The sequence below is a fragment of the Adiantum capillus-veneris genome, chromosome 11 (genome assembly GCF_014529385.1).
Source record: "Adiantum capillus-veneris isolate H3 chromosome 11, ASM1452938v2, whole genome shotgun sequence".
NCBI lineage: Eukaryota > Viridiplantae > Streptophyta > Polypodiopsida > Polypodiales > Pteridaceae > Adiantum > Adiantum capillus-veneris.
This window is the reverse complement of record NC_140941.1, coordinates 31,304,282-31,329,013: the sequence shown is the minus strand read 5'-3', so window position 1 is coordinate 31,329,013 and position 24,732 is coordinate 31,304,282. Positions and strand designations below refer to the sequence as shown.

Here is a 24,732-nt window from a genome sequence, read left to right as displayed (position 1 = left end):
AACAATAGCAATGTCTGGCGTTGAGTGGCTTGTAATCATCCCAAGAAGTGGTAGAAAATCTATTTCTACAACCACATATGCACCAATTAGGTACTCTTTCCCATTTTTCAAGGTTGTCACCATACCCCATAATTCTCTCTTTATCGATGGATAGTTTCTTTGGCAAGCACTCAATATCTTTGCTCCAAATCTCACCACATACATGTGTCGTTCTTCATCATCTTGCCCTATCACCCATCCAATCCCTACAGGACTGGTATCTACTGTCACAATTACTTGCCTTTTACACTCATAGTCTACCTTTCTCAAAGTTGGTGTTGATTGGAGCAACTCCTTTAGCTTTTTCATGGCTTTTACATGTGCTTCTGTCCATTTAAACTTTTGATTCTTTCTAAGCAATTGATAAACAGAATCAATTACATTTGCATAATGTAGAATCCAAATAACATAAAAGACACATGCTCCCAAAAACCTTCTAACCTCAGTGATGCTAGTGCATGTTTCTTTCATTCTTTGGATGGCATCTACCTTTGTTGTACAAGGTTTCCTACCATATGGTCTGCACATGTGTTCCACAATGAGCACTTTATTTACACCAAATATAGACTTTTTCCCTGACAAAGTAAGATTCACTTCTTTCAACCTAAACAAATTTTTATCATAATCATTTATGTGATTTGCCACAAACCTGCGACATCCCCTGAGATCCAAAGCTTCATCTTTCTCACTTTCTTCACATCCTTTGATAGGCAAATCTTCAATGAAAGGCATTGTGATTTGAGGAATAAAGTCACGTAAGACCTTATTCATCACATTCATTATATGTGCAACTGAGTTGGTTACTCCCTGCAGCAACGTACACATTCTTACCAAACCTAAAGGTGTCCTCATGGTTGTCAAGTCTCTGCTTTCTATTGCAAGCTGAGATTGATCATACCTTGAGTAGAGATCCCCCATTGAGTAGATTGCCCTCCCTGCAAACTGTCTCTGCAAACTCATCCACAATTAGACTTGTACCTACATTTCTAATTGTCACCTTGTTCATTGGTTGTATATCTTGTATGAAGCGTAAATCACCATTCTTCTTTGGAACTACAAACTAGCTGTTTGAGCATGGAGCACAAGAAGGCTCCAAAATCCCCATTTTGATCTTTTCATTCTATAGCTCTACTAACTTTGGCAAATGAGCCTTTGGAGCCGGGATAGGCGGAAGGTTCCAAGGCACATGAGGTATTGTAAAAATTACATAGGAGCTACAATAGAAGGATCAACACATCCTATCTCATGTGGCTCAAATGCAAAAACCTTACCATGCTTTGAAAGCATTTTTTCAAAGCACTTTGTCTCCTCCTGTGTTAGAACCTCCTCGCAACCAATTTATAACTCTTGAAAAGACTCCTTTGTGAAGGTGTGCCCAATCTTTTTAGGATTCCTCAAACTTGGTTCCAAAGAAGCCCGCTCAATCTTTTCCCTATTGTTGGGTGGTAAGGGTGAAGCTACTGGTTTCACCTTCTTTGCTACACTCTTGTACATAATTTCAACATGGACTTCTAGGCCAATTGTTTGCTTAAAAAATTGGCTTTCTTTAAAGGCTTCTATGACTTGATGCATTTCCATAGAACATACTTCCACAACTTCATTTTCGAGATGAAAACTAGATTCCATTATAGCATCAAGACCATCCATAGTATCTACAAAAGGAACTTGCTCACACAAACCCAAAAAAATTTCAATAGGCTCTAGCAACCCACTCTCTTTCATGCCTATTTACATATTGCCTCTCGCATATCTTCAAATCTTCAAGTTTTGTAAAACATATTGATCCATTCTTTGTTACCAAGGATCCCGTTGAGAAAGTTTCACTTATTTTTGGATCAAGCGAGACCCTTTTTGTTTCTATACCACTGCAATCCTGCTTTACAATGGTACCTCGCCAAAACCCATCATTTTGCTATGATCATGAAACTCTTTGCTCACCTTTGGTAGAGGATGATCTCTGAGGTTGTCATGATTTCTTTCATGGTTTACACAAACTGTGAGAAATTGAACAGCACGTTTACTATCTTTGCTTCGTATCCTAACATAAGCTGAACCATCATCCATTACCTTTGTTTCCATTCAAAATCCCACAATGTAGGGTTGTCCAAGGATAAGATGATATGAAGATGTGTCCTGTATAAAGAATTTTTGTCCAACCTTTACATCATCTATTGTTACCTTTACACTTGGACATGCTGCATACAATTCACATGATGAATTTTTTGCCACTCTGACCATCCAACCATGTTCTATGTTCATTGGTCATTTACATTTGTTGTAAATACTTTTTGACATTATATTTATTCCAGAACCATGGTTAATTAAGGCAACAAATGGTTCTTCAAGATCACCTACGTTGACCAATGTCTCTGTAGTAGCCCATGCCCAATGGCTTCTAGAATAGTAGCACCTAGGAATACTTTGATATTCTTTCCCATCATCAACAGATTTCACTTGCCTTACATTTCAAGAAGACTGGTAGCATCCCACCATAGCTTCATCACCTTATGTAGCATGCACACGTACTCCTTGTGTCTTTACAGTATTGCCTTCAGCTTGTGGGCGAATAGATTCTCCAAGTGTTTGCTTCTTTCTTTTGATGATGTCGATAATTTCTTCATGGAATCCACACTTGGCTATGCCAAGCACCTCCCCCAAAGTAAACTCAACCCTGCTATTCAAAATCCTCTCCTCTAGAACTTTTGTCAAGTCTGTAACAAGCTCAATGTCAGATTGTAGTTTGTAAATTGGTCCTTTTGGCTTAGCTTTTGTTGGCTCCTTTTTCTTCCCTGTTGTAGATTCCTCCATGGTCACTTCTGGTGAAGGTGCCTCATGTGTTGGTGGTGCTCACAAAGGTGCTACATCATTCCTCTTTCCACTTCTTGTAGCTATTTTTGAAGGCCCTTCACCATTTTCATACCTACGCCTATCTTCTACAATGGCTTCATGGCTTTGGCAGTTTGTAATGTAGGCATCCACAGACATTGAATCCACTGGATCACTCCACCATGTTTCTAGACGTATGCAATCACCTGCTTCGTGTAGAATCTCGTGTAAGCTTTCTCATTTTAGCTAATGCAATGACATTTGGCCAAAGTCAACCATGATGATCACTCACCTCTTCATCACTAAGATGCTCAATTTTTACTCCAGTAGCTACCTCAATTGAAGAGGTGGCATGGTTAGTTGCCATATCTTCAACTACGGTTTGCATTCCCCCCTTCAAAAAGTTAGTTCTCAAGGGTAGACCCGTCTCTCTTAAGAGGATTTTAGCATCCTTAAAAAAGACAACATCTTTTGTCAAAGCATAACTAAAACTATCACAATCCCTCCTTACATGGTCTGTACTATCACATTAAATACATATATTAACAAACCCTTCTTTGGGCTGTTGTCTTTGCCTATGAAGTGGCCCTGATGATTGGCCTTTTTCTTCAAGCTTTGCAAGCTTCACCTCAAGTCACGCATTCCCTTCACAAGCTCATCTAGCATGGACTCGTCAAACTTAGGAGCTATAAAAGTATGCTTTACCATTTTTTTAGAAGTTGAGGTGGAAGAACTTGTAGTATTTACTACCATCTTGTCCCTTCTTCTTTGTCGTTTGGCAAGCAGTGAGACAACACCTTCAACTTCATTCCAATTGGTCTTTAGTCCTTGCTCATCATCTTTATCTTCAAGAAGAAACTCCAGATTTTCTTGAAACTCTTTACCTGCAGCTTGTAAGAAAAGACCCGTCTTCTCTGCACCTAGTGTTGCCTTTTTTGTCCTAGTGAGTTGTGCATAGCACCACTCAAATTCCCTAAGTAGCTATGTTATTGATAGTCCTTGCTTTGGCTTGACTACCCATTCTAAGATTTCCTTTTGGTCACTCCCTCAGAGTCCTCCAGAAAGTATTACTTCTTTGAAGCTACTTTGAGTTCTTCCCAATTTCTCCCATGCCTATCTTTAATTGCCCTAACATGTTCCCTAAATTCTGGAGCAACAACTAGCTCAAAGCTTTTAATCATCTCACCTTCTGACAGGTGATGCAACTCCATCTCCTTCACATACTCACACAAGTATTTGGTTACATCTTTTCCATTGAACTGATCCATTTGTTAACGATCGCTTGTATGGATTTGGTTGCTGAAATCTCCCTTCTTTCAGTGGCATGTTGTTGTTGCATGAACATTGCAAATGCTTGAAACATTTACACCGTTTTGCTGGGTCAAAATGCATACCATGTTGCTCCACATGATCACCCATGGTTACCCACAAACTCTTACCCTGGTAGTTTCGCGTCGGGTTCACCCAAAAATATGTCGAGAAGTTTGTGGTCTTGCTAGGAAAGCATTGGGCTTCTTGCTGTGAGAATTTGTGAGGTAACTCCAAAAACTATATGAAGGACTTATGCCATAGATGCCATGAAGTCTAGATTTTGGTAGAGAGTCCAATGAAAGAAGCTCCATTCTCTCTCTCTCTCTTGCACTCACACACACAAAGAAAGAGCGCAAAAGAGAAAATCAAAACAAAACAAAGATGAAAATGTCAAGGTTTTGGTCATATCTTATCATGGGTAAGATAAAAGGGCTAATAGATGAGTTAATGGTATTCAACCTTTGCCGACCAAACAAGCTATGAATTGTTCTTTGGAACTGTAGTTTAGTGCTTACTATGATATAAATGTTTTGTCTAGTGATTGGGCTTAATTGTATGTACAAATCCTCTTGGTTCATAGCAAGATAACTACACTTATATCAAAAGAAAAGTTATAGTTTAGAAGGGGTAGTATGATCGGATCTGATGAAAGAATTATTTCATTGAGCCTTTCTGCGCCAAAGAGAAACACTATACGTTGTTGAAAGTGTATTTTATGGCTAATCCATACGTTAATTGTAATAGATCATCACACAAAGTGGAAGCAATAGAAATTCACATCATGTGAATTATTCATTTAAGATAACTCTAGTATGTGCAAAATGTAGATACGAGAGAAGTGAAGAGAAGAGAAGTTTCCTTCCCAAGCCCTATTCTTACCCCGTAGGCAATAAGGATACTTCGGGGAGAGATGTACTTGTAGTGGGAGAGATGTACCTTGTGCACTAGTATTTCTTCATAAGAAGGTTGTTGATAGAGTGTTGTTGCTTGAATGCCTTCAAGAGAAACAATTAGGACACAAGAGGGATGGAGATAGGAGTAGACGTAGAAGTAGTAGAAGACATGGAGGTATAGTTTGGCCTTGGAGATGAGAAACAAAAAAACAAAAATCAACAAAATAACAAAGAAAAAAAAACACTTTACTTATCAATCCCTTCGAGAGTATTTGCGAATTTGATGAAGATGGCAAGAGATAGAATACTTCAGCCTTGATTGGCTGGAGTTGAAGTTTACAAAGATGCTTTCAAGTTTAGCTAGCCTTCCTCAAAGTCAAGTGTAGGGCTAAAGGCTAATTTGGCATAAATCCTCTCACTCCCTCTTGAATGAAGTTCAAGGAAGAAGAGGTCCCCTTTTATAGGTGAAGGGAATCCCCAAGGATTACACAAGAAAGAAAAGAGCCAGTGTGAACATAAGTGTCAAAGTTTGAAATGGGTTGTCCTTGCATGATGTGGACAGATTGGGGTGCAAGCTAGTGTCTCATCAGGATTTGATTCCTTCATAGTAGCTATTAAAAAGAAATATAAGAAAAATATATAAAATATCTAAAAAATATATTTATTGAAAATCACACTAGCTATAGGATCTAGTTAGAGTGTGGGGTGACGATGGGATAGTAGAAAAAAAGAACGAATGCTTTTTTACCTTGAGTTAAAGAGTTGCGGCTATTGGCGCTTTTTCCCACAATACTTTGTAACCGTAAAGTAAGAATATGTTACCCTTGAGATAATAGTAGGATGAAATAGAAAGCTTATTATTATACTTAGATATGCATATGTACATTATGAAAAATATGATTATGTATAAAAAATCATTAAAAAAATCTCATAACATTTATTCCCACTATGTACGTGCCACATCACGACGACGCTTGCTTGGAGTCCGCTAGTGGGCGACTTTAATGTGAGCGCCTTCTTGGGGTTGAGTTTGCCCTATTTTGGGGGGGGGGGGAGGTACCCACCAAAGTGGATCCAGTCTTGGAGCTACTTGGAGACTCTTTTCCACAAGAATATGGTGGGCATTGAATGTCTTTAGGCGCGCGCGCATACACAAAAAGACAGAATTGCTGCATTGCAAGAAATTGAAGAGGCTAAAAGCAAAGGGATTTTCACTTACTCAATTGACAACTTGAACTTTGTGAAAATCACACACTTAAGGGCTCTATAGCTTTCTCAAGAAACGCATCACACACACATAAAATGCAAGAGCAAATGAATGATATGATGATGGCAATGCAAATGCAAAAATGGGTTGAAAGTAAACACAAAGGATGCATACTAATTGAAAAATTGCTCACGCAACCAATGCAAGAGACCAATGCTAAATGCGCTCCTTCTCACCTAATCACCAAAGGGTAGTGGAGCATGCTGATGCCCAAGTGGTGATTAGGGATTGGGAGTATTAAGCTAATACAAATGGAGATTAGTTGAGTGATAGGCCTAGGTGCGAAACCATCGGCTCTGATACCACTTGTTGGGTTAGTTGCAAAAGCGTGCTCCCTAATCACCAATGGCTAGCATTAGGCTATGGGAGGATGGAGCCTTAGCTTGACCATGGTGTTAGGGCTAGGGCTAGAGAGATGGAGATTAGGGCTAGGTTATGCCAAGAGAAAAAGCATAAAAAGAGAGAGTATAGACACAATGAAGAGTAATTGATTGATTAGAGAATAGACTCTAATTTAAGCTTAGTGCTTTACAATCATTGGCTAGAGAGGTTGCACCCTCTTGCTATTGGACCATCTCATCATTTATCTCTTCCTAGGTGGCTAGAGGGCATTCCCTTATGGTGCCAGAAGTTGAGCTTACCCTAACATAAAGGGAGATGGATAGCAATTGCTTGGGTCTACCACCGCCTGCAAAGTAGGCACACGACTAATGATGAAATGTTTTTCTTATTTTGGATGCAAGCTAGAACCCTCCTTTTATGTTTACTTCACTTGGATTGCTTTATTGAACAAACTTGAATGATGACTACATGTACAAAATTTTATGACAATATAACGGTCACACATCTCCTTGATCAAATATGCAACGACTCCTCACTACTCCTACGACTTGCCTTGTGCCTTTCTTCTGCTCCGTATCTCTGTGCTTTCTTAATTCAAGGTTGCATGTATCAAGTTTTTACTTACCACCTTCTCTTCCTCCTTCTCCTTCTTTCTTTGCTTGCTTGATGGTTTGTTTTGCCCTCCTTTTTGACACACTTGCTGCCTACAGTCTCACGGAAGAGGTGGGTGAAGCTGGCCATAACCTAGTCGTCCATGGTGAAGGAGGGCAAGGGAGGGAGAAGGAAAGTTGTAAGACATTGAAGGGAAGAGCGAGAGCAAGTAGGAGAGGGTGAGGGACATCCCAATTAGTAAACATACCATAGAGTGCACAATAAGAGCAATACTTAGTTTTAGGGGATTGCGCCCACACACCACACGCATAACTAGCTGATGCATAAGATTGCGAAAAAAGGAAAAGAAGAAAAGAGCCATACCTTAGTTCAAAGCTCCTTAGTCAAAAGAGTTCTATAGCTAAAATAGTCTGTTTTTGGCCTGCCCCAAAGGGGTAAGGCCTTAGTGATGGTTTCCCTTTTTGCTAATGAAAAATAAGAAGTTCTTTTTTTTAAACATAATGAAAATAAGAAGCTATTTTTTAAAAACATAATTTTTTATTGGTTGGAAGAGGTAAAAGATACTCATTGCAAAGACCGGAATAAATATATTTAGATGCACTGAATGATGGAAATGAGCCTCGTGAGTCATCTATATCTTATATATTATATATTAAGATGAACATTGAAAAGGGTGACTATCCAAGTGGCTGTTAGCATGTATACCTACCCCTTTTGTTTCTCTTCCTCTACCAATGGTACATGTGCGCTTCAATTTCGCTTCTTTGTGAAAGTGGGCTGCCAACTATGCTTGCGAGAGCTACAACGTGAGATCGATGCCAATGGCGGGGCTGCCTTGAGCTCTGGGAGACAAACAAGCTGGTGGTGAGCACTGCCTTGAATGCAGGATGCGAAGCTGTGCCTTGAACTGCAGGCAACCAAGGAGGGTGTTGGATGGGGTGCTGCCTTGGACATAGACTGGAGGATACAAAGCAACAGTGCCTCAAATTGTGGGCAACAAACGAGGGCATGAAAAAGGATTGAGAATTCGAAGGAGGGATCGCTGTGAGGACGAGTAGGTTCAAGGTAGGAGGGCCAAGGGTGGACATTGTAGAAACAGGCAGAGATGTGAAGATGGGTGGTTGAATGTTATGGGGAGGGAAGGGCCAAGGCTGTAGAGGGGAAGATCAAGAGAGGAGACGTTCAATGGGAGATGTGTATGATCGTGATCATCGTACTATTGAATGTCCAATTTCCTCTCTATAGGGTGTGATGCAAGCACGACACTCGATTCTGCTCTGTAGCAATGAATGAGAGCCCACTTGGAATGTGGACATGGTTTCTACCCCTTGTATGTGGTAATAGTTTAGGAGAGTGCCCCGTCTTGCTTGCGACAAATTAGAGTGTTGTACACCCACAAAACAGTGATCCAAGGCGGTCAGCAAAAGAGTCAAGATGTGGATGGAAGAAGTCAGACCTGTCGTGAGGTGCAATATGGCCTTGCTATTCGTCACGAGCCTATTTTGCTTTATTGTATATAAGTGTTGATGCAGTCGGCCAGCCCGAGAAAAATGGGCACTGGCAAAGTGGCCCCGCAGCTCAAGGGCTCCGTGCAGGCACCCGCAAAGAGAGAGAGAGAGAGAGAGAGAGAGAGAGAGAGAGAGAGAGAGAGAGAGAGAGAGAGAGAGAGAGAGAGAGAGAGAGAGAGAGAGAGAGAGAGAGAGAGAGAGAGAGAGAGAGAGAGAGAGAGAGAGAGAGAGAGAGAGAGAGAGAGAGAGAGAGAGAGAGGACTTATTGCTCATGGCTATTGTCTCACCCCTCTACACCCACACTTGTTGTCGCAACATCAATGTCCTCAAGTGCCCTGCTCTCCCACGTCTCCACCCTAGCCTTGCTACTCTCTCCCCCAAATCCAAAACCCCACTAAAGCTCCTATCAACTCTTCAGCTTTAGAAAATGCATGTCGACTGTAGCAATCACATGCCCCACCCACTTGGCTCTCCTGTCATTGGTGCCCGAGGTACCCTCTCCACTAGTGCTTCACTCCAGTGATTCCCCTCCCAAATTGTCCGAGCTGTTGGAGCAAGGCTACGCCACTCTTGCATATACAATGAGCTCCACATTTTTAGTCCTGTTTCAGTATTTCAACAGAAATTTTTGGCACCCTTTGATATCGCCTCTTGGAATGTGACAAGGGGAAGTAGATAGCTAGAGAGAGAGAGAGAGAGAGAGAGAGAGAGAGAGAGAGAGAGAGAGAGAGAGAGAGAGAGAGAGAGAGAGAGAGAGAGAGAGAGAGAGAGAGAGAGAGATTTCCACTAAAGAGAAGAAAAGTACCTCGACATCATAGCCTAGAGAGAGGTAGAGTTTAGAGAATGCACCAAGCAAAATTCTCACAATATCCAATATTTTGCAAACATATACAATGATATTCCCAAGCTTGATTTTCAATGATTTTTGGAAGATTTCAATTAATCACAACCCAATAGGTCATGCAGGACATGGCAACCCTTTGTTCGGTGTGGCTACAACGTGCTAGTGAACCAAGCCGTGGCATTAAAGGTGCAACAGAGAGCTTGTTGCCAAGCCCGCAGTCAAGGACCATCCAGAAGGGATGGGCACATGGAGGAGACAAAGAATGGGAGATGTGAACACAAACGTGCACAGTGATGGCGAAGGGGGGGACAACATTATGGCATAGGGCCTCTATTTAGTTTTCCTTTTGAATTCAAAGATTCTGAGCAAATCTAAGGCACAAATTAATTGTTGTGAAACCATGACAAAGGGTTTTTTTTGTCGATTTGGGTGCTAATGTTGACATCAAAGAATTCGTGATGAAATTGCATATCAAGATTGCTGCAAAGACACGTAGCCGAGCTTGGTGATGCTCTAGTCAATTTAGCAACTTGGCAGTGCTCTACCAATTGAGTAGGCATGGTGATCCCTACATGCTAAGGATTGTGTGCAGCTGTGAGTAGGCATGATGATCTCTCCTCTCCAAGAACCATGCTCGACAAGGTGCAAGAATCATCCTTAGCGACAACAGAGAGCAACTCTACATCTCCTAGTGAGATTCTTTCATGTAACCTCTGCGTGCCTAGGTAGCGTAGCAATGTTCCTCTCTTCTGTTGTTATGCAATATCGTAGCAACTAACCCAGTGAGACTCTCCAACCCCTACTGAGACTCTCTTGCATGCAATCTCTACCTACATAGAAGCTCTCCTCTCTTCTATTGTTTTGCAATACCCTAGTGACCACATGTGTAAAGTTCTCGGAGCCAACCTCACGACGAGAAAGCGTGTCGTGCGGTAGCAGAGAGGATTGAGGTGGCTATTGAGATCAACAAGGTTTGATTTTTGGAATCTTGCAATATTTTGGCTAATAAAACTGAAATAGACCCAGTAGTATGTGTTGGATATACACCTCGCGAAGTGACTACCAGACAGGAAAATCCCAGATGGGTAGAGTAGGCAATGGGCACCACATATGTGATTAGCAAAGTAGAGGCAAGCACATAGAGAGGGTCATCGTAGTGGAGAGAGGGTTGAGGAGGGAACTAGAAAAGGTAGAGAGGACAGAGTAGACATTGCTGAGTAGGACGAGGTGCACAAGCCCATATAGATAAGAGAGGGGGTAGGAAAGCACGCTGCTATTAGGATAAAGAAAAAGAGTACGGGACCTTCCCCTCCCTCTTGCTTCTCCCTTGCTCTCTTGAATGTCGTAGCTCTAGCTTCCCACCCCATGAGCCACCTGCCTCTTCTTAAATCATGTTTTTAACACAACCTAAGTCTATGCATTGAAATCCTCCCACCTTGTGCCAATGTGTTAGAAGATAACAAGATGTTCGAGAGATACATCAAGGGTGGTGCAAGGTCAAGAGTGACCGCTTGACAAAAAATCACAGGGGCATAAAGTCCACCAGCTTGTCACTTGACACAAATCTTGGAGGCTAGAGTGTGTAACTTTGGCATGGCAAGGCTAATAAGTTTCGAGTTCACTTGAGTGTGAGCACATTGGTAGGGGCACCTGACTTCCATATCTAGCATGCTCGCAACATGATACTTGATCTGGAACTCAATAAAGTCCAATAGAGGTCATTAAGCAGAGATGATTTTTCTCATCAGCCTTGATTTATCCAAACACTAACCGATGTCTTTCTTTATCATCTCATTAGTCCTTAGTTTTGACTCTCCAGCAAGGATATCTTTGGTGAGAAAGAAACCATTTTTTCTTTTTGGGAAAACTAACTTAGATTGATGTGCCCTTTTCATTGGCAGGCCTTGTGATTTTATCACTTGTTTATTTTTACAATGCTCACAAAGGGTGTGTATAGTATATTAAAGGGAAAATTACCAAAATAGCCCTCTAATTTGAGGAAATTCCCAAAGTACCCCTCAAATTCCAAAATACCCTGGTATCTATTTTGGTTGGATTGTTCAAGATTTTCTAATCTTCATTCGTTTTTAACAATTGAGATCCGTTTTTGAGTGCTCATCATGTAATTTGTCACCATTTACCATCGAAGAAAAGGCAATTATGTCTAAAAATAATGAAGCAATTCATCTCCAAAGCCTACATAACCAACTCAAATTCTAGTTTTAGCATCTTGTACTATAGACAATCACTCTTCTTGTGAAGATCTACAAATAATTTTATTTTTTGAGAAATTTACTCTCACAACCAGGGGTTATTTTGGGAATTTTGGAAAATTTGAAGGGGATTTTGGGAATTTATGACAAAATATCTTGGGAATTTTTGAAATTTGAGGGGTGTTTAGGGAATTTCCACAAATTAGAGGGGTATTTTTGTAATTTTCCCTATATTAAAACTCCAAAAAGAATTGCATGAGAGCCCTACTCATGGCCGAACCAGGGCATCATATAACCCAAGTTTCCATACGTCGGCTTATAATCGGGTCACCTAAAATAATCTTTTTAATGTTCACATTGCAACTTGCAAGAAGGGTCGCACTTATTACGCAGCGTATTGCATTGTACACCTGAAGCCAGGTTAGTACAAACTTCTGCGATTTGCGCCTGTCGTAACTCGCCGTAGCCATCGCGTGAGGGGTCTCGACTTGGCTTGTTTGTGAATTCTCTATTTTCATCATCGCATAGCTGCGTGTTTGCTACAGAGTTCTCGTGCAGATGACGTTTATTTATTAGCCGTAGCTCATCAGAGGAAGCATTGATGTTTCCAGACCGCATCCTAAAGCTCCCCTATACATCGCTTTGGCTATGGTAGCTTTTGATCTGCATCTTTGATGCTCTAGCAGCGTGGACAAGATCAGGCTCTATCTTCCTCAGATTCTTTGATGCCTTATTCTGCAGATTGGCATCCTTCTTTCGCACCGATTCTGGTGCATTACCCTAGCTGCAATAATTTAGAAGAAGTGCCATGGATGTTGAGTATCCCCGACGATGGCCTCGTTGGTCTCCTTTGCGAAGCTCAGATTCCTCAGCGGCGTCCCTTAATCACCAGGATGAATCAAGTGTCAATGGGATGGAGAGTCTCGACTATGAAGTCATTGAGAATCTCGCTTATCGAGAAGATCAGGTCTGTATCTTAATGACTAGACATAAATATGTTAGGAAGTATGATTTTCTTCTTTGACTGGCATGTGGATTTATCAAATGACAAGAGTTCTGGTTGAATTATAATATCTGGATTGTATTGCTTGGCAGGCTTCAAGAGGGAAGTTGCATTATGCATCCTACGTGACACTCAAGTGGCTTTTTGTACTTCTAATTGGTGTTGGTAAATTGTTTCATTCTTCATGTTGGATTCTTGCTTTTCATTGATTTAGAACGACATTGGTGTTGTAAAAGTAAAAGAATACACATTTTATCAGTTTTAATAAGAATAAATGTTCTACTATTGAGAGTCCTTCGGCATTGAGCTGAATGCGTGGCATTGGGATTCATGATAAGGAGAGTAGATCCTTGATGATATTGTAAGTTCCGAGGTTCATTGAGAAGATCTTGGAACTAAGTGTCTGCTAATTCCATGAAATGTGTGTCAGTCCAGGCTAGAACTCCTCCCTATGTACCCCATGTTGGGAATCGGGATGGCATGTCATCAATAGCTCTACATAGAAGAGAAGTGTAGGAGGTAGTTTGCACCTCCATCGGGACTAGGTTAAGCAAACATACTCCATTGATACGCTTACAATGAGGAAAAGGAATATAATATGTCTCATGAATGAGTATCACGAAGATAAACAATTCTCGCCTTGTCTACCGAAGAAGAGCCGAGATGTTTGTATCTCTTGCCTGGAGTCCTTCGGTGTCAACCAAGGCATGGTCCACACCAACAAGCCACGAGACCAGTCAAATTGGGAGATCACATAAGATCAGGTCAGGGGATGTGTATGCTGTAATGGTGAGTGTAGATAATTCTGAAGGTGCGAGGCTCGAGCAACCAATACTTGTATGAGCCCTTGCATCTTATGGGTAAACTCCCAAGGAAGTTAAAAGCATCGAAGCTCAACTTCAGTTTGTAGATCAATGTAGAGAAAATGTGTCATGATTGTGACCTATACTTCATCCATATGTTACCTTCTTGCTCTTGACCTGTTGCAGATACGAACATGGATGAGAGTGGAGACCCTTGTCCTCAAAAGGGTGCGTCTCTGTGTCCAACAGCTACACCTCTCCATCGAATGGTTGCACCCTTACACCTAACAGTGTCGCTACAACGATTGGTCACGACTATTGGTCAAAGGATGTAACTCTTAGTCTAGAGTCACGTCTCGTTGTCTACAGACATGCCTCTTGATACATCTCCTATATAAAGATTATTGCAGGCTTGGACACTCCAAGTGAGAAAATCAATAGCAACACATGAACATAAAATGCAAAATCACTGAGAGAGAGAGAGAGAGAGAGAGAGAGAGAGAGAGAGAGAGAGAGAGAGAGTTGACACGGCATGGGGGAGTTCTGTGCCCAAACGTAATGGCCCCAAAGATTGGTGCCCCTTCTAGTATTTTTTTGTTCTTGAGTCGCAATAGTACAACTCTCGAGGGTCCTCTGCTCTTAGACTCTGCATCCAGATGCTCTGTAGAGTGAGAGGTCCAAGCATCCTTATAAACAGTACAAGGGTTGCCTAAAAGCAGGTCCCAAAAGCACTTCACCCAAAAGCACTAACTCCTAAAGCATTTGCTCACAAAAGCGAGCGTCAAAAACTACCAAAATTTGCCAGTGTAAAAAGTGAAAATCTGTATAGCCTGGCATGTGGCATAGCTAGCGCAAAACGCTTGAATTCCTTACAGCCTTGCCATGTCATTATTTGCAGATTTGCCACCTCAGCATGTTAGCACGATTTAGGAAAGTTGGCCTCAGAATTCAAGCTTTCGGTTTTTAGGTTTTTAGGTCCCTTGGCCGGTGCTCCACAAGTTGGGTGGAAACTAGGATTTAAAAATCCCTTATTCCTTTTTGTTTTAGGCCCCTCAATTATTTTCTCTAGGTTTATCTTCGGGTATAGTTTCTCTTGTCCTCTCGGCCACTTCTTTCGAGTTAGGCATGCCACACATCACTTTGTGACAAAGAAGGCTACGTATACAGTTTAATTAATCAAATCAATTCAACAAGTCTTCTTGTCTCTTGAGTCTCAATTTAATATCAAGTATGAAGTTTTACTCTAAATTCTAGGATTAGCACCACTAATCCTCATAGTGGTGTCGGAGCAATTTCCCGGAACCCGAAGGTTGTGAGCCTCTCACCCTTGTTGCTACTCTCTCTCACCCTTTTCCCTTCTCGACAGAACGATGGAGTACGTGCAAGCAACATATATGATGAGGTAATTTTCCTTGTCTATTGGCTATTTTCTTAGAGCATAGGCAACCAACTATTGTACAGAGATGTGTTCGAGTTGAGCGAGATATGTTCGCAAAGCTTCTGTTGATTGTGCTTTTGTGAGCGAGTGGCACTCCCGGTTGAGCCTATGTCCGCATATGATGTGCTAGTGCACCTTCTCCCAAGGGGTGCAAAGGGACATGCAAGTTTTTTTTTTTTGCGCTCGCTAGTTGCAGACACCTCTTTGCTGGAATTTTTTTACAATGACAAACATACCCAACACTTGATATTCTTTAAAGGTTATAATACTAACGAAGTGGCCTGCCCCTCCAGTGTGGACACATCAAATGCTTCAACTTTTTAAAACACAAGACCATAGCACCACAATGATTTTGAGCCGTACGCATCAAGAGGCAACCAACGTCAACAATTAACCCATTCGTCTAAGTCCTGGCACCCTTTGTACGTTGCCTCCCTCTTGGCCATGGATGAAGATAGCCATGACGTGCTTGTGCCTCTTCTGTATATCTCATACATAAACGACGCTCGCGACGAATTCTTCTTCGAACCAAAGTTACCCGGAACGAGAACGAGGGCCTCCGGAACACCCCCCCCCCCCCCCCCCCCCCCCCCCCCCCCAAAAAAAACCAGAAAAGCAGAACGGGAACGAGGGCCGGAACGATAAGCTTAAATTATGCTTAAGTTAGGTTGGATTTAACCTATATGTTAGTAGAGAGCCATACACACCCATTAGTCCAAGTAGAATTCTATTTAGACATGATTTGCAATGATTCTTCAATCTGAAGGCTTACACGCGATTGTTCACTACACACAATACATGCATTGGGATCATCCTTTACAAAAGCATCTTGATTTTTCATAGAAAGAACATTAATTCAAAGTTGAATAGAGTCCAAAATCCACACAAAAGCTTGGAGCAAAAAGATGATAGATCATAGATTATAAAGATCGCTTACAAGGCAAGCCAAGGCGCTACAAAAAGACATTTAGAGGCTAGAGTGCTAAATAACAATTGTAAGAGTCACTAGGTGACATGTCAAGACTCAATCACTCATGTTGTAGTGCAATACAAAAAGGGGGCAACGACGGCAACAAAGGAAACAAATATCAAAATGTTGCTAATTGGACTATTTTCTTATTTTTAATGATTAATCTCTTTTTAAGGATATTTTATTGTGTGCACTAAGAACTGTTAAAAGATTGTAGCTACAGGAACTACCATCAAGAACGGACAACTCTGATGTGTCATTTGATGGGTGACGGTAAACATCGCGAAGGAGTTTCCGTAAGTTCGGTGGAAAGAGCCGGGTTACGAGTGCCCCTGATGCGTCACATGATTGGTGACGAGTGAATCAGTAAGGGGGCATCCCGTAGGCCAAGGAGGAAATCCGAACTGAGTAGAAAATACGCGTAAGAACGCAAGCACAAGAATAAAGATGGGTTCAATGAAGCTTTTTACGAAAAGCAGGAACATTCGCAGGAGGACAGATGTTTTTCCGCGAGGAGTCTATATCTGCATTGCATCTGTGCCGTGTTCTGCACCCGGGGACGCCTGGAATGTGTTCGTGTAGCATTGTTTTCACTAACTGAGTGAGTTTTTAAAGTTTGAACAGGTTCACACTCTATTTTATAAAGTGGCCGGTCACTTTTAAGTGACCAGTCCTTTTATTAATAAAATAAAGCAAGGCTCTTAAAAAAAAAAAGCCAGCGCTACAAAGCTACGCAGGGGGCTGAATCAGCGATCTCTCTCTCTCCTCTCTCTAGGGGCGCCCAGTTCTGCTTTTTCGGCTCCTATTCCCGCCGGGTGCAAGGGTCTATAAAAGGGCAGCTAGCGTTCCAGTTTTAGACACGCCGGAAGCATCAGAAGAAGCTAGCGCTGGGATTCTGGAGCAGAGGTTGGTGACGGAAATTGCAAGTGTTCGTGTGACGACTGAGTACGGAGGTCGCTTTTCCGAGCAAGGAGCGACAGGTATAAGGTGTTGATACGCATTGAGAATTGTTGCTTTGTGTGGTTTGTTTTGCAGGAATCTCTCGTCTTACGGGAAAGCCCCTCATGTGAAGTACGGCTTCACGCCTAAGTCCCTTACGGGAAGTTACGGCTTCGCACCTAAGTCCCTTAGGGGAAGGAACGGCCTTGTGCCCAAGCCCTTTACGGGAAAGCACGACCTTCGGGTCTAAGATTACAGAACGGAGGGGTTTCCTCGGGTTCTCGTGCTTGTATAAGAATTCTCCCTGAATAAAGAATACTCTTGACGGGGGGGGGGGGGGAACCAGCCCATCTTCTGGTCCCCAATACTGTGTCGATCTTCTCCCTTCTCTCACCTTTGCAAAGTATTTTATTTTTTCAGATTTCTAAGTGCTCATGTACGCTCCCGTTTTGTGACAGTGGTATCAGAGCTCGGACTCCTCTCTCTCTCTACAAAGAAGGACGATTCCGGGAAGAACGGGAAGAACCATGTCGGGCCAAGGGAGAAGCGTTGAAGAGGAGCTTCAACAAGTGCAAGCTCAGCTTGCGGATTTGCAACAAATCTTACTATTGCCAGATGTCCAAAAGCTCTTGGGCGGAATGAAGAAAACGAATAGAACCGATGCAGCCAGGCATCCAGACCACACTGTTGGCGTGAGACCACAGGAGGAAAGAGAAGAAGAACGTGCCGAGGTGCACAAAGGATCTTCGGATCGGAATGAACGGCCTACTCCAAGGAAAGGCCAGGAAAAAGGGCTCTCTTTGCTAGACGAGAGCAAGGACATCTCTGTCTCATCTCCATCTTACTCTCCTGATTATACTTCTACTTCTCGATCGTCTCGTCAGAAGAAGGAAGCCGCTACTACTACTACCCTACATCAACCTAAAGATAAGCCACAATTCAAGAAGCATGGTCGCAAGTCTCAACATCGCATGAGAGTCTTCAAATCGGGTGACAAGGACATCAAGTTCGAAACCTACAACGGACGGAGAGACATCTCCAAAGCACTGTCCTTCATCAGACAGTTTGAAGTCGCCTTTACCCATGGGCATTTCACAGAAAGATCCAAATTACGCCATGTGGGGATGCACCTCAAGGAAACGGCAAGTAATTGGTGGTTAGCCAAGATTCTGGAAGGTTCTCAGGCCAGAACTTGGGAGAGCTTCAAATCTGAATTTTATGAACAATTTCTTCTGCCTGACTTCGAGCAGGACATACGGAAGGAATGGGACTGGCTTGCCCAGAAGGAACATGAAAGAGTAACGACGTATGTGGACAAGTATTGGTCGGTTCTTCTGAAGGTCACTCCCTTCATGAAGATTGCCGACGAGGAAAAGAAACGAAAGTTCGAAGCGGGTCTTCAACCGCAGCTTTGAAAGAGTATGAAAGTGTATCCGCATGATACTCTTCAGAGGATGATGGAGTCAGCAATCATTGCTGAGGATTTGCACTCAACTGGGACGCCCAGAAAAATGGAGCATAGCACTTACCGTGCAAGACAAAGAGGGGTCTACGATGACCAAGGGGGCCAAGGAAGAAAACGTCCTCCATCTAGGGACTATGATCATTCTAAGAAGCCAGAGGGCAATGGCAAGCGAACTAAGTATCTTTCTCCTACTCAACTTCAAACTTTCAGAGAGGAAGGAAGATGCTTCTACTGTGGCGAGAAAGGACATATGAAACCGGATTGCCCGCTAAAGCAGCAACGGCAAGAACAAGCTTCTACGAGGCAAGATAAAGCAAGGAAGGAACCCGCTCCACCAAGCTCGAACTCAATTTCAGATGTTCAAGGAATCACAGCAACGGAGAAAGGGAAGCGTCAGCTTCTGAAGGGCTGGGGGTCTCTGAACAACCAGCGAGTACTGATTCTTTATGATCTAGGATCCACGGATAACTTCATCTCCCTGGATACTGCGGAACGTTTGTGCCTCACACTGGCTCAGCTTGGCACACCGCTTACATCCGGATCGGCATTCGAGGGGTTGACAACCAATGCAACTCCCGTGCAAGGACAGCTCAATCTTCGTACAAGGACCGCGAATCATTTTTGATGGCACCCATCGAGGGATGTGATATCATCTTGGGTATGCCATGGCACTTCCACATGACACCTATTCCCGATTATGTGGAAAAGACCCTCACTTTTGATCATGGGGGTAAGAAAATAAAGATTCATGCTGATGCAGGAGATTGGCAGTTCCCAATTGTAAGTCATATCTCCATTAAGAAAGAAATGAAGAAGTGTGTTTTTGCTTACTTGATTTTTGCACGTGAGAAGAATAAAACTAGTGGGGATTCACTCTCTAGTTTGGAAATTAAGCGTTTTCAATTTATTGAAAAGTACAAAGATTGTTTCACGGAAACACTTCCTGATGAACTCCCTCCGGTACGCCTAGAAGATCACCGCATAGATCTCATACCGGGTAGCTCGCCTCCCAATCAACCCCCTTATCGGGTGAGTCTTGCTCAACAAGAGGAAATTTTGAAGCAAGTCAACGAGCTTCTAGAGAAAGGGTTAGTACGGCCAAGTGCTTCACCCTACTGCTCTCCAGTTCTACTGGTGCAGAAGAAAGATGGCACGTTTCGAATGTGCATAGACTATAGGTCTTTAAACAAGATCACGGTCAAGAATCGCTTTCCGATCCCTCGGATTGATGATATACTTGATAAGTTGCAGGGTGCAAGTGTCTTTAGTCGCATAGACTTAAAGAGTGGGTATCATCAGATACGGATCGCCCCTGAGGATGTCCATAAGACCGCTTCCGCACAACCTTTGGACTATATGAATTTTTGGTAATGCCTTTCGGCTTGACCAATGCTCTTGCGACGTTCAATCGCATGATGGACCGCATTTTCAGCCCGTATCGAGCTTTTACGGGAGGATTCTTTGACGACATACTCATCTTCTCTAAGTCAGAAGAGGAACATCGGAAGCACTTGGACTTAGTGTTTCAAGAATTGCGAAAGCATGAGTTGCATGTGAATGCAAAGAAGAGCGAGTTCTTCCTCTCAGAGATACACTATCTCGGCCATGTAGTCTCTCACAATCAGGTGCGTATGGATCCTGCCAAGATCCGAGTGGTAGAGGATTGGCCTATTCCCACTGCGGTACATGATGTACGTAGTTTCTTGGGATTATGTTCGTATTATCGAAGGTTTGTCCGAGGATTTGCTCATGTAGCAGGACCACTTCATGACTTGACAAAGAAGAAGATTCCTTTCAGATGGGGATCGAGACAACAAGGAGCTTTTGATCGGCTCAAGTACTTGCTAAGCCATGGACCTATTTTGATAGTGCCCGACTTAAGGAAGCCATTTGAGGTTCACTGCGATGCTTCAGGCGATTGCATCGGAGCAGTGTTAAACCAAGAAGGCCATGCAGTGGCCTACGAAAGCAGACGGCTTAAGGATGTAGAGTTGCATGCATCAATCTACGAAAAGAAACTCACGGCTGTGATTCACGCCTTATCCAACTGGAAGCACTATCTTCTAGGAGCGGATTTTGTGATCAAGATTGATCACCAGAGTTTGCGATATTTTCTTACGCAAAGGAAACTATGTGAGAAGCAGATGAGATGGGCAAACTTTTTGTCTATGTTTCACTTCCAGATCCTTCACATGGCTGGGAGTAAGAATGTGGTTGCGGACGCATTGTCTAGGCGGCCAAGGGTGAACGCTATCACTTCGGTGTATCACCAAGAATTAGAAGCACTACCGGATTTGTATCCGGATGATCCAGATTTCTCCACCATTTGGGGAAAGCTATATCGTGGAGAGAATGAGTTTCCCTATTCCATCCGGGACGAATATCTCTATCACCATCAGGCCATATGTGTGGCGGAACCATTAAGAAAGAAGATCATGGATGAAGCACACGCTTCGCCTTATGCAGATCATCGGGGTATTCTCCCTACGACCTTAGCAATGGAAAGATATTTCTTTTGGCCTAGCCTTAAAGCTGACATTGATAAGTATGTCAGGGAATGCTTGGTTTGCCAAAACGTGAAGTATGATCGGCATAAGACGCCTGGGTTGCTACAACCTTTGCCTGTGCCTAATGAACCTTGGGAAAGTATTGCCATGGACTTCATCATGGACCTCCCTAGAACTCAGACTGGAAATGACGCGATCTGGACCATTGTGGACAGGTTTAGCAAGCAAGCACACTTTATACCAGTCAAGAAAATGATCAAAGCAGATCATATGGCTAGGGTCTTCCTGGCACAGATCTTTAAGCATCATGGAATGTCTAAGTCTATTGTGAGTGATCGAGATCCTCGCATGACAGGAAATTTTTGGCGTGCTTTGATGGATAATCTTGGTACAAAGCTGAATTTTTCATCTGCCTACCATCCTCAAACGGACGGGCAAAGTGAGATAGCCAATTCCACAGTATTGGATATGTTAAAAGCTTATGTGTCAAACTTGCAATCTGACTGGGAGAAATATTTGCCTCTTGTCGAGTATGCGTATAACAATACCATACACCCATCGACGGGGAAAGCACCTTTTGAGATTCTCTATGGTAAGCCTTTGCTTCCACCGATCCTTTTAACTAAGGGTAAGATCTTTGCAGCAAATGAATTTGTCCGGGATTTGGACACAGCCTACGGGCAAATTAGGAGAGCTATTCTACGCTCTCAGGAAAAGCATAAGAAAGCTGCAGACAAGCACAAGAGGAATCTAGACTTAACAGTCGGACAGTTAGTCTTACTTAAGTTTGAGAAGGCAAGACTTAAGAAACAAGCGTCTCATAAGGGTAAGGTGGTAAAACTTTCTACCCGTTATTATGGGCCGTTTAAGATCACGGAGCGAGTGAATGATGTCACCTTCCGATTAAAGCTACCGCCTAATTGGAGGATCCATAATGCTTTCCATGTCAGTTTACTCCGGCCGTATGTGGGACCGCCTCCGAGCCAGCCTAGTGCTGAGGAACCTCCTGAGGTTGAGGAAACAGAAGAAATACTCCAACCGGAGCAGATAGTAAGTCATCAGGAGCGGCCTCTCAAGTCCGGAGGATAACACGGAAGTATTTGGTTAAGTTTAAGAACTATTCGAATCTAGATGCTCAGTGGATGACGCAGGAGGAATTAGCAGCTTATCTCGAGATACTGGAGGTATATGTCCAAGCACTACAGTTGAGGTCAACTGTTTAGAAGCTAGAGGGATGTTGCTAATTGGACTATTTTCTTATTTTTAATGATTAATGTCTTTTTTAGGATATTTTATTGTGTGCACTAAGAACTGTTAAAAGATTGTAGCTACAGGAATTGCCATCAAGAACGGACAACTCTGATGTGTCATTTGATGGGTGACGGTAAACATCGCGAAGGAGTTTCCGTAAGTTCGGTGGAAAGGGCCGGGTTACGAGTGCCCCTGATGCGTCACATGATGGGTGACGGGTGCATCAGTAAGGGGGCATCCCGTAGGCTAAGGAGGAAATCCGAACTGAGTAAGAAAATACGCGTAAGAACGCAAGCACAAGAATAAAGATGGGTTCAATGAAGCTTTTTACGAAAAGCAGGAACATTCGTGGGAGGGCAGATGTTTTCCCGCGAGGAGTCTGTGTTTGCATTGCATCTGTGCCGTGTTCTGCACCCAGGGATGCCTGGAATGTGTTCGTGTAGCATTGTTTTCACTAACTGAGTGAGTTTTTAAAGTTTGAACAGGTTCACACTCTATTTTATAAAGTGGCCGGTCACTTTTAAGTGACCAGCCCTTTTATTAATAAAATAAAGCAAGGCTCTTCTTTAAGAAAAAAAAGCCAGCTCTAAAAAGCTACGCAGGGGGCTGAATCAGCAATCTCTCTCTCCTCTCTCTAGCGGTTCTGCTTTTTCGGCTCCTATTCCCGTCGGGTGCAAGGGCCTATAAAAGGGCAGCTAGCGTTCCAGTTTTCGACACGCCGGAAGCAGCAGAAGAAGCTAGCGTTGGGATTCTGGAGCAGAGGTTGGCGACGGAAATTGCAGGTGTTCGTGTGACGACTGAGTATGGAGGTCGCTTTTCCGAGCAAGGAGCACAGGTATAAGGTGTTGATACGCATTGAGAATTGTTGCTTTGTGTGGTTTGTTTTGCAGGAATCTCCCGTCTTACGGGAAAGCCCCTCACAGGAAGTACGGCTTTACGCCTAAGTCCCTTACGGGAAAGTACGGCTTCGCGCCTAAGTCCCTTACGGGAAGGAACGGCCTTGTGCCCAAGCCCTTTATGGGAAAGCACGACCTTCGGGTCTAAGATTACAGAACGGAGGGGTTTCCTCGGGTTCTCGTGCTTGTATAAGAATTCTCCCTGAATAAAGAATACTCTTGACGAGGGGGGGACCAGCCCATCTTTTGGTCCCCAATACTGTGTCGATCTTCTCCCTTCTCTCACCTTTGCAAAGTATTTTATTTTTTCAGATTTCTAAGTGCTCTTGTATGCTCCCGTTTTGACACAAAAACCAATGAGCAATGAGTCATGACTCATGCCTGATGTTCACCTCTGGGTAGGGGCAGAAGAGCATCCCACCACCCAATCTGTAATGGAGCCAGGACGTCGTGAATATCATCCCAATCCTCCTGCATAGGCTCATCCTTATGCGTAGATCCTCCTGCCTCTCCAAGCACCTGTGCCTCTGTCTCCATCTCCCACTGTAGAAAAGGATCTGTCACTTTGGATGCTGACTTGCAAAGCATTCTTAAGTTTGCACTGACAAAAACAAGGTCATTTGCTTTCTCCACTCCAAGTCGGTGTCTCTTTCTAGATGCAATGTGGCTATATGCACTCCACAATTGCTCCAAGCAAGAGGAGCTAATCGCTTGGCTGAGAACGTGGACGGCAAGTCGCTGAAGATCGGGACCATTTGAACCATTTTCTTGCCACCACAAGACGGAGGAAATCTTGGTGCGATCAATTTGGGCATCGGCTGTCCCGAATGATCCTCGCATATCCCTGTAAAGCTGATGCTTGATTTTGCGTTGCATGTCACGGTCAGGGTGAACCTTCTTCAAGATGGTGTTCCAATGTGGCCCTGCACCCTGGAACTTTGGGTCCAACACAAAAGATGCACCATGAAGAGGTGAACTATAGGTATTCCACTTGCTACTGCAAAGCTCTTTGATTTCTTCGAGCCTATCTGGGTCCTCCTCATGATCTTCAAGCGCCTCGACCATGCGATCCATTGCTTCATAGACCTTGCCAATGCAAGGTTGCATACCATCCATCACTCTAAGCAAGTGGATCATTGTTTTCATCATTTTGTCAATAGTCTTTAGAGACTCCCAAAACTTAGGATCCTCTGCCTTCCCTGTACAAACAATCCCTGTGATTGTACTTGCATGTGAAGTCTCAGCAAACTCAGTATTGATGAAGAGCTGCCGCACTGCACTTTGACACTCTACAAAGCGACTTACCATTAGATAGTTGTAGGCGAAGCGGGTCTCACAATACTTTAGAAGCACTTTGCCCCCCAACCGCTTCAAGAACTTGGCTCAAAGTATGTTGTGGTTGTTGATGAAAGCAACCACCTTGGACGTGGATGCAATGAGAGGCTCTATCCAAGGTAGTTTGTCGAAATCCTTCAAGAGGTTGTTAAGGTAATGTGCCATGCAAAAGGACACCGTGATGTGAGGATCAACGCCTTCCAAAATAGCTATGGCTGCCCTGTTTGATGCCTCCCTATTGGTGACTAGACCTATCACAAGGTCCGACCC

The 24,732-nt window shown here is 43.1% G+C and overlaps 1 protein-coding gene across 4 annotated transcripts in view; it reads left to right on the top strand.

The window, feature by feature from the left end:
* Nucleotides 1–12,231: 12,231 nt before the first annotated feature.
* CLC-D (chloride channel D) overlaps nt 12,232–24,732 on the top strand; it is a 168,277-nt gene continuing 155,776 nt past the window's right edge. For 2 of the 4 annotated variants that reach the window (XM_086522959.1, XM_086522961.1), the window contains exons 1-2: nt 12,233–12,822; nt 12,951–13,023. In XM_086522959.1, coding sequence (XP_086379085.1) covers nt 12,664–12,822; nt 12,951–13,023 — 232 coding nt within the window. In that variant the 5' untranslated portion in view covers nt 12,233–12,663. Of the gene's footprint in view, nt 12,823–12,950; nt 13,024–24,732 lie in introns of all 4 variants that reach the window. The other 2 variants (XM_086522960.1, XM_086522962.1) reach the window with 2 other exon arrangements.